Below are 10,643 nucleotides of genomic sequence, written 5' to 3' on the forward strand. Positions count from 1 at the left end.
TTGATGTTTAGCTAACAAACAGATTTAGATCTAGAAATCAAAGCGACAATCCATTTACTATGCACTTGACTATCTTCTACCTGCTATAGCTTAATTGTGCACGCCCACCTTTTAGCCCCACGAGCAGCCCCTGCCAAAGACATAATATATTTCCATATGGAAGGCCTCTGGAGAATTCTTGGTGTCAAATGGCTGGATAAAATACTGCACACCGAAGTTCCCAAACGGGCATATATCGACAGACTGCTTTCTAAACTCAAAAGAACTCGACTTCGCTGGGCTGACCATGTTGTAAAAATGCCTGATTTCAGAATCTCAAAGGCAGTATTCTGTTCTGAACTGTCCTCGGGGAAGCTTACGGTTGGTGCACACAAAAAAGCGCTACGAGGACACCCTGAAAATGTCTCTTGAAGACTTCAGCACAGTATTTATATTCTTTGAAATATGAGAGCCTTGCTCGGAACAGACCCAGTTGGAGAGCAGCAGTCACAGTGGGCAGCAAATCATATGAGGCTTCACGAATAAAAATTATGAAACCATGAGACAATCCCACAAGCTGCACACATCCACAAGCGGAAGTGCTACTTTTCACAGCCTTGGTCTCATAGGCCATAGCAGAAGCTATAAGTATCTTACTCTGTGAATCTTCTAACTGTACAGCATGGGAGGAGAAACATTCTCCTCTATGGATGTATTGGTCATTGTCAGACATTGATGGGCCAGCTTTTATAATGTGATTGTTTATCTGCACTGCAACCATGTTCGCAAGATGATCTTGGATGCGTTATACCTGAGATGAGGAGTTTGATGCGCTGTATCGCTCAAGACAGGATTATATGTTTTATGCAATACTATAATATCATTCATGACAGGATAAGAAGTTTGATGTGATGTTAAATAGTTCAAGACTTCATGGGATGTTTGATGCGAATAAATATCGTTCACGACAAGATGAGAGGTTTGAAGTGCTGTATTGATCACGACAAGATAATATGTTTGGTGTAATATACTATCGTGCATTACAAGATATTATTTGATACTTAATAATATTATTGTTCAGTACTTTGTGAGATGTTTGATGTGATATAATATCGTCCATAACAAGATGGGATGTTTTAAATGAAGAAATATCGTCCATAACAAGATGAGATGTTTGGAGTAAAGAAATATCGTTCATGACAGGAGAAAATGATTGATCCGATAAAATAGTGTTTAGAACTTCATGAGATGCGAATTAATGTCGTTCACGACAAGATAGGAAGTTTGATGCGCTGTGTCTTTCTCGGCTGAATTGATGTTTGATGCGATTTAATATCGGTTATTAAAAGATATGCTTGATACGATATAATATGTGAGGCATCGTGGTGGAATCAGGCTCTCGTCAAAATAATCAAATTGAAGAAACTTCCATTTTTCCGCAGGTTTGTGAATTTTTATCAAATTTTTGTTTTTGGGCTTAACACCTTTCATACCCATTAAAGAACTCATTTCTGTGTGGTTTTTCTGAAAAACGTTGATTAAAGGCACAAAAGATGTCAATTTTCAGTTACCACGGCCTCTTAAGCTAAGGAAATAACTATTCTTTGCAGACCATTTTGTCACTAATTTTACCTCTGTAAATAGGTGACCCCCACATCCTTCATTCTCAAATATCTCGACTTGTATTTAAGATAAACTGATATTTTTTTCATCCAAATAAAGACAGTGAACAAGCTTTAAGATGATACCAATAACTCGATGTGCCCAAAAATTGACGAGAGCCTGATTCCACCACGCTGCCTCGCATATTGTTCTGGACAATATAGGATGTTTGAAGGGAAATTGTATCCTTCAAGACTTCATGAGATGTTTGATGAGATATAATGCCATTCAAGACAGGATGGCACGTTTGGTTGCTGTGTCTGAGATAAAATTAATGTTAATGTGCTGTGTCTGAGATAAAATTAATGTTAATGTGCTGTGTCTGAGATAAAATTAATGTTAATGTGCTGTATCGTTAGCGACAAGATGATATTATAAAGCGCCATGCCGTCCACGACAGGATGTGAAGTTTGATGAACTGTATGGTTCACGTCAAAATGAGATGTTTGATGCGCTGTTTCTGCTCGTATCCCAGCTCCTCGTTGAGGCTGTGCAGTCTGACCAACTTCTCCTCGTCCAACACCGCCAGCACGTAGTCGGGGACATGGCGGCCTTGACCTTGCTCGACCAACACCAGCACGCGGTCAGGGTTCACCGGGGTCACGGCAGACGTGCACATCTGAAAGTTTGCACAATGAGATATGTAGGGGAGATGTATACATGTGAAAGTTTACAGAAGAAGAAATGTAGGGAGATGTTCACATCTGAAAGTTTGCTGAAGACGAAATATGGGTATATATTCACATCTGAAAGTTTGCATAAGAAGAAATGTGGAGGAAATGTTCACATCTGAAATTTTGCGCTAGAAGGAATGTGGGGGGGGGGGGGGGGGAGGAGAAAGTATAGGTCTAGATAGCTCAAGTGTTAATAGTAATAATAATAAATAGTATTTGTATAGCGCATACCCCCGCTCAACAGCAAGATGTATGCGCTTTACGCTTTATTATTTCCCCAGCAGACCATAGAACATTCAGAAACATTCTCAGCTTCCCGGGAAGCATACAGTGCAAGCAGATGATTAAGCGCTCAAACACTAACAAACTGACAATTTAAAATCTTTCGCTATCTATAGCCGGGTACCCATTCCCACCTGGGTGAAGTGAGGAAAATTTTTGTAAAGTTTCTTTCCCAAGGACATCCAAAGGACTCAACGTCGGGCCCCTGACAGGATTCGAACCCATGACCTTACAGTTACGAGTCCGAGAGCCTAACCACTAGGCCAACGACAAAAGAGTGACTTTTAGTGCCCCGGCAGGCTCTCCGTGCCTTCCATTAGGTTTTACTTTTTTGTGTTATCTTTTGTGCAGTTTGAGTGACCTCTGACCTTCGTGGGTGGTTGAGAGTGCCACAGGTAGGACCTACTTCTTTTTTTCCTCTATTATTTCTGTCTGTCAGTCATATTTATTTCCTGACTAAATGAGCGATTGTGTCGATGGCTTTCTCTTTATTCTAACAAACAAACAAGCAACAGACTGTTATTGTGTCGATGTTCTTTTCTTTACGCATGTAAGCAACACAAAAAAGACACACAAACAAACAGATAGACATACTAACAAACGTACAAACAATTAAACAGGCAGACAAACAAACAAGCAAAAGCAACCTTCATGACGAGGTGCGCCTTCTCGTATCTCCGGAGAAAGTTGGCGGACAAGACCAACACCAGTCTCCAGCTGTCCTGGATAGCGTCCAGCAGCTGTTGGTCAAGGTACCCCGCGCGCAGGTCACGCTGGTGGATGTAAGTGTTCAGGTTCAGATCTTCCTCCAGGTACCTATATGGGCAAGTTGACATACTGAGTTATAGGACTTTGTTGTCAAAGTTGTCATACTGAGTTATAGGACTTCTTGTCAAAGTTCTCAATCCGAAAAATAACAGGGCTTTGTCAAAGTTGGCATACACAGTACAAGGGTTTCGCTGTCAGTGTTTTCATGCAGAATAACAGGACTTCGTTGTCAAAGTTACCTATCTATCTATCTATCTATCTATCTATCTATCTATCTATCTATCTATCTATCTATCACTATTTCTCGGTATATATCCACAATATAAACCCATTTAAAGATCTCACTGTAAACTTCAGAAGAAGAGAAAAAAACTAACCTGCGAAGATCGAAGCGAACGAAGCGGAAGTCATCATCGGCATATCCAATAAACACATGAATACCATAATCCTCCATTTGTGTCTTCCTGAAAGACACGTAAAGATAGGTAACTGGTTATTACTGTACGTACTTGTCAAATATTTTTCCTGAAGGTTAATGATGAGTCTATTAGGTGGCGGGGGTGTGCGGTAGTTTAGAAACATTGCCCCTCTAGTGGAAATGTATGTGTTGTTTTCGTACCAGTTCCTCCTCTTCCTTCTCTCCTTCTCTTTCTCCTAACCCTCCTCTTCCTCTTCCTCCTTTACATCCTCCCCCTTTTCCTCTTTTTCCTTTCTCCTCCTACATCGCAACAACCACCACCACTACATCCTCTTCCTCCTCCTCCTCCTCTTCCTCTCGTCATCCCCCCCTCTTACACAGATGTTCTAAGTGCACGTTACACGCTTTCAGTCGTTATTGGGGGAGGAGGAGGAGAAGAAGGAGAGGGTTGGGGGGGGGGGAGAAGGAGGAAGATGAGGAGGAGAGAGTAGGGAAAGGAAAAGAGGAGGAGGAGGAGGACTCAGTCACTTCTTGGTACTCCTGGTTACACCACTGGCTATGGGGGGAGGGGTTAATATTTTACAGGTTTTGCAACACAATAAGGTCATAATAGTATGCCGAAGATTAAAACCGTTACAAGAGAGTAACAAGCACAGAAAAAGAGGAGGAATGAGGACGATATATTATTATGTTTGATAGGAAAGAAGGAGCAAAGCGCTCCAGAGCACCCACCAACCACCCACTGTCTGTGGTGTTACGTTATTCGCTTCAGTGTCGCACGAAGGAGATCAGTTGGATTCCAGGGTGGGGGGGGGGGAGAAATTTTTATCGAGTTTCTCGGTCTTTCTCTTCTCATCTTATCTTCTCACTTGAAACCAGGAGCCAGGATGTTGAGAAAGAACGCCCCCACCGCAGTCCTGAACCGCCGCCACATGTAGACGGCCAGAAAGCCCACGATAAGGCTTAAGGCCAGGCAGAGAGAGACGAGGAGAGCCATTTTCCCGACACAGCGACGCCACAACGCCTTGGTCGTGACTAGGTCAGCGGTCCACCGGTCCTGCCCTCTGTCGTCGATGCAAGAGTAGTTTCCGGACATGTCCAGCCTCACCCACGTCGTGTGGAGCCAGACTGAGGGAGATACAAGCGAGACAGATCGATAAACATTCAAAAATAGATCGATCAACGTCTGAAAATAGATTAAAATAATGTAGGTATTTTTACGTCCCCGTTGACACTGAGAGACAAGGACAAATCCACAGACATAAATAGATCTATCGCGTTTTACACTCCCCCCCCCCCTTTCCACCAACACAATTTAGATGAGTGGAGCCAGACTGAGAGACAGACAAGGACAGATCAACAAACCTACAAAAATTAATCGATCAAAGGTTGAAAGTAGATTAAATGTAGGTGTTTTTGCGCCCCCATCGATACAATTTAGATGAGTGGAGCCACACTGCTTTGTTTGTTTTGTTTTGGTAAGTGGCTTTCGTCAATCACAAATGCGTAAGATCATAATATGAGCGTAGGTGACGCGTTATATTTTTTAGTTTAGTAGGAAGGAGGAGGGCGCAAAGAGGAGAGGGGGGGCAGAAAGAGAAGACAAAAGAAGACGACAAAATATGGTTAGGGAGCAGAAAAGGAGGGGAAAGGAAAACATTTTAGAGAAAATAAAAAGTTCTGTCGCTGTCAGGTTTCGAACCCGGGACCTATTGAATGAGAGGCGAACAATCAATCTCTAGACCACGAGAGCCACCAAGCCAGAAAGCGAGACGAGGACAGGTCGACAAATACACAAATAAAGACTAAAATAGATTCATCAACTGTGAATGATTACTACTGTTCTACCCCCCCCCCCAAACGGACACACACTAGATAGACGGTGAAGCCATACTGATATTCAAGGTCAAGCAGATAGATTGACCGCGATCGATGTCGTCAATTGTCAGGTCAACCAATTGTTGTTGTTGTTGTTGTTGTTTTTGTTGTTGTTGTTGTTGTTGTTGTTATTGTTGATACCCCACGAGGATGTCAGGCTAATATAATGAAGAAGGCAGCTCTCTACTCACCAAGAAATGGAATCCGAGAACACATACAATATACGGGATTGCCTTCCAGCAGAAGAGAAAAGTCGGGTTTCCTTTGCGCGTGTGTGTCTAACGCTGTCCTGGCGGCGAGGTCTAAGGAAGAGATTACGTTTTTGCGCAGGTCCAAGACACTAAGGCTTGGTGTAGGTGAAAGGTCAAACCCTAACGATGTCAACCGATTACCCGACAAACGTACTGCATTCATTATCAAGTTGGAAGAAAAAACATATCTTGGTAATTTATGGAGATGGTTGTCGCGTAGGTCGATGTGCTGGAGTCTTGACGTTTTCTGCAGCCAACTCTCTTTCAAAAGTTGATCGATAAAGTCGCTCTCCCGCATGGCATTTAGCACAAGAGTTTCCAAATTCGGGAAATGTTGAAGAGGGACAAAGTTTGGACGGCTGGTCACGTGAGATCGTGTGAAGTCCAGCAAGGTGACATTTTCCAATCCACTCACGGGGCCGCTCCATTCAATCCAGTGACAGCTGACAAAGCGAATTTCTTTCACATTTTGAGCGTCTCTTATGTGCCAAGCTGAAAGCTCGAAATACCCACTAAAACCAACAATAATGAAAGACTGTAAATGTTTAGGGAATCGTAAAACGAATCTCGTCCGCTCACTTTCTCTTGGAATTCTTATACTTGGCGTTTCATACGATGAGCTGTTCTCACTAGGTGTAGTAAGTTTTTCTCTTTCATTTCCATTTTTCGAATTACTGTAATGTGGAAGCGCATGTGTTTGGGCCGTAGATGTAGATTTGGTATTAAAACTATGAATTGTCTCGTATCCAGATTTTCTGACATTATGATCATTCCTGAACTTGAAATCGTATCCTGGGCCACACCATTCGTAACCAGCATATTGTATCTCCTCTATTGATTCGAATCTTATCAGTTCCAAATAAAAACTTCGCCAAGGATCCATTTCTCCCATTAAATTCCTGGTAAATTGAAGACTCCTCAGACATCTTCTAAGATTTGGTTTTGCGCTTAGTGCCATGGGCTCTATACCAACCACTTTGGAATTATCCCAAATCAGCTGGGAAAGACATATGTTAGAGAGATGTTTAAGTGATTCTTTTGTCATGAGTCCGTCATTACAGGTTCCTGTTGGGGTGGCTCGATGGTGGCGCAAGAACACATGCGAGATGTCAATTAAAACCATTCTTTTGTTTTCAAAAGGCCATAAACATTTCATGATATTTTGGTTTCCAATAGCGACATGATGAATTCGAAGAATATCTAGATTTTGAACATTGGCCAAAATTCCTGTTTCAAAATGCCCTTCTTGGCCTGTGCCGCCTAGGACCAGTTCTCTCAGAGCCACATTTCTGAGACCTTCAAAGCTGCGGTTCGACCCTTTGACCACGTAATGCGGACAATATACATACAGGTACGTCAAATTCTTCAGCTTGGAAAACGGTTGGCCGAAATATATTATTTCCGAGGCTTCATCAATTGACAACCTTGTCAGATGCGATAGGTCAGAGAATGGGACAGAGGAACTGAAAGGATATTCCAGAGTGCCTTCATTTTCCCATGTGTTCCCCTTCAGGTACAAGTTTTCTAAATAAGGAATGTGAGAAAATATGGTACTGGGGAGTCGACTTGTATAGATTTTGTTATTCTCCAGGTTTAATTCCTTTAGTTTTCCAAGGCCCCTCAATGCATCCTCCTGAAGTGATGGGAGAAAAATGGACATGTGTAAACAGTTTTTTGGACGTGTAAATGAGGAGAGCAATAATACGGTCATGGGAAACTGAGAGAGAAGGAAAGGAAGAAACATTGAAAATGCTGCAGGTCCCTGCAAGTGTTAAAATGTGGGCCAAAGAGAAATATAGAGAAAATTACTCCCCAAAAGTCAAACGGAAAGGGAAAAGTACGGGAAAATATAGAAATGCAGTTCTTAATGCTTAAGACAATTAATACAATATGAAACGACAGGACAGAATTGTACCAGATCACCCCCCCCCCCAAAAAAAAATAGCTGGAGACTGTGGAACCCCATCGGAGGGACCAATAGAAAAAAAAGATGGCTCCATGAGTAACAACAATAAAAGATAAGAAGAATCGCTGAGCAGAGCACTTAAAGAGATTTAAAATATATTGTCTCACTTCAGCTATTGGAGACGGATAGTGATTTTAATTAGTGCCTGGAATACGATTTTTCTCAATTGTTTTGTCCCGTATTACGATAGCAGAAGATGAATGACTGAGAGAGAAGCAAGTGGGAATTTCGAACTGAGAGATTATTTATAGATCATGTGTATATTTTGAGAAATATAGTAGAACAAAGCAAAGAATGGAATGTCCCAATTATTTTGAAATTTGTAACCTTTAAAAGGCTTTTGACAGCATAGATTGAAAGACCATGTGAAAATGTTTACAAGTTATTGTATCCCAATGGAAATAACATTCTGTGTAAAAATCATTTTTATATCATGCCAGTTGCTGTGTCCTTATTCAAGGAGAACTATCTACACATTTTGAGGCAAATACAGGAGTTGTACTATTATGTATGCTTTTTGGAATTGTGATTGACTTTGTAATAAGATGGAGCTAAAAAAAATAGAAACCGGTATTTTCGGACAAGTGGCTCAGATTTTGAAGAACAACAACAACATGCACAATTTATTAGGCACAAAAAAGCGGGACATAGATCTAGTTAAACAGCTACTTGATTAACATTAATTATGAGATCTATTTTTTCCACTCACATGAATTGTGGTGACTTGGGAATCACTTATGGTCAAGACCTGAAGTTCGGACAGATGTATGAAGCATCCACTGACCAGATTATGCAACATGTTGTGGTCAAGGCTTAGAGTGGTCGCTGTCTCGGGAAACCAGTTTGGTTCAAGTGAGGTCAAACCCCGAGCTGCGCAATCGACGTATTTGCCACCTCGCACATAGTCGCTTGTGACGTCACACGGGTATTCGTCAGTTCGAGGAGCGTGGTCAGACGCCAGGGACTGGGAACATGTGGACGCGCCCAAGATGAGGAAAAATATCCTCAAAATGGAAGACATTTTTGTTTTGTTTTGTTTTTCCATTAAGCAAGTTCAAAAGGAGTAACCCAGTCTGTTGGAACGTCGTAACTTTTGTCTATATAACTGTATTTGCACACATGACAGCCCCCAACTCTAAAGATGCAATAAATTCCCTGAGTAGAAAAGAACAAGTCACAATATTTCGCCTGCGAACACAACACATACCACTAAATTCCTACCTTAATAGGATCCGCAAGGATACCCCACCCGACTGCCAGTTGTGCGACTGCCAGGATGAAACAGTACCACACCACCTCTTTAACTGCCCAGCACTTTGTGACCTGTGTAGCACCTACCTACCTGCCTCCCCAGACATCGGAAACACTCTATACAGCGACAAAGCACAGCTGATTAAAACCTGTCAATTCTTTGCCATATCGACAGACCGAAGGGCTAGAACCCAAATGGCCGCTGGATCGGAAAAGTAAAGTCTATATAACATCAGCCAAGACAAAGCTGGAGTTTTGTGAGATGAGTTTTGGCGTGTCGCTGTCCAGTGGCTGGATCTCTTCTCCCGTTTGAACTCAGTGTACATGAACTGTTTGAGAAGTTAGCGGTCACACAGCATGTCCGATCAGCAGCAGACCAACGTCAATGTTGTAGGTAGATTTCTGTCCACAATACAAAAATCAGAAACTCTCATTAACAATTACAAGTCGTTGACCCATCCCTGATTTGTCGCAGCAGGTGTAGTTTGAAATATGAATACATTAGCATATTCAGCATTTAAAAAAGATAGTTTGCTACAAGAAGCAAATTCCCCCCCCCCCCCAAAAAAAAAAACAACAAACAACAACAACACCCCCCCAAAAATATTGCTGTAGAATGAAGATTTGTATAATAACTGGGACATAATATTTGCAGTACAGGCAAACAGATACTTATTGGGGAAAACATGTTTTTTTAAATTCATCCTCTAGCGAGTAGATGTGCCGACATCTAAATGTTCATACACTCCACACCTTTACTCACTACACACAGGTGGGCTACACTTTGCGTTCACGGCACACTGCTCACGGAACACTACATTATCTACACATGAAGACATGACACACCACTATATTGTTATATCCAGGTTTTCACACACGATAACTGGCAACGTCACGGTTAAGTGCGGTAACTGTAAAGTTAACTTGTCGGCTTCTCACAGTCGAGCACCCCCAGTTTTCAAAAAAGAACAATTGCAGAGGTAATCATCTGGAATGTCCTTGAATATAACATCATCAAGCTCTCAGCTTACCTACCCCACCTCTGTTTTGCTGAAACTGTATCCAGCTCTTCTTCACACAGACCAGTTGACTGTTGGGTTTTAAGGAACTCTGAAAAACATATCCTTGTATGGGGTCCACCTTTAAAAAAAAAGCTTTCAGTAACAATAGAGTCATAAACACTGGGACGAGAAGTGCCAGCAAGTGCGGATATATTAGGAAAATCTGTTCACACTTTCTCTGCCTGGCTTCATATTTCGCAATCCGTGTGTGTGTGTGTGTGTGTGTGTGTGTGTGTTTGTGTGTGTGTGTGTGTGTATGTGTGTCTGTGTGTGTGAGTGTGTGTGTGTATGTATGTGTCTGTCTGTATGTATGTATGTCTGTCTGTATGTCTGTCTGTCTGTATGCCTGTCTGTATGTCTGTCTGTATGTATGTATGTATGTATGTATGTATGTATGTATGTATGTATGTATGTATGTATGTATGTATGTATGTATGTATGTATGTATGTATG

General features: G+C 41.8%; 2 protein-coding genes across 2 annotated transcripts; both read right to left on the minus strand.

Annotated features, from left to right (window-relative positions):
- Window positions 1–1,780: 1,780 nt before the first annotated feature.
- Window positions 1,781–4,016, minus strand: LOC118477174. The gene is made up of 3 exons (XM_035970912.1): window positions 3,743–4,016; window positions 3,245–3,413; window positions 1,781–2,260 (listed from the first exon to the last, which is right to left on the minus strand). The coding sequence occupies exons 1-3, from the start codon at window positions 3,817–3,819 to the stop codon at window positions 2,069–2,071; spliced, it is 438 nt and encodes a 145-aa protein (XP_035826805.1). The 5' UTR covers window positions 3,820–4,016; the 3' UTR covers window positions 1,781–2,068.
- A 632-nt stretch (window positions 4,017–4,648) lies between these two features.
- LOC101847594 lies at window positions 4,649–9,048 on the minus strand. The gene is made up of 3 exons (XM_005102758.3): window positions 8,588–9,048; window positions 5,853–7,545; window positions 4,649–4,911 (listed from the first exon to the last, which is right to left on the minus strand). Exons 1-3 carry the CDS (start codon window positions 8,921–8,923, stop codon window positions 4,649–4,651), a joined length of 2,292 nt encoding a protein of 763 aa, XP_005102815.2. The 5' UTR covers window positions 8,924–9,048.
- Between the last annotated feature and the right edge of the window lie 1,595 nt (window positions 9,049–10,643).

Source organism: Aplysia californica, unplaced genomic scaffold, assembly GCF_000002075.1.
Source record: "Aplysia californica isolate F4 #8 unplaced genomic scaffold, AplCal3.0 scaffold00338, whole genome shotgun sequence".
In the NCBI taxonomy this organism is placed as follows: domain Eukaryota; kingdom Metazoa; phylum Mollusca; class Gastropoda; order Aplysiida; family Aplysiidae; genus Aplysia; species Aplysia californica.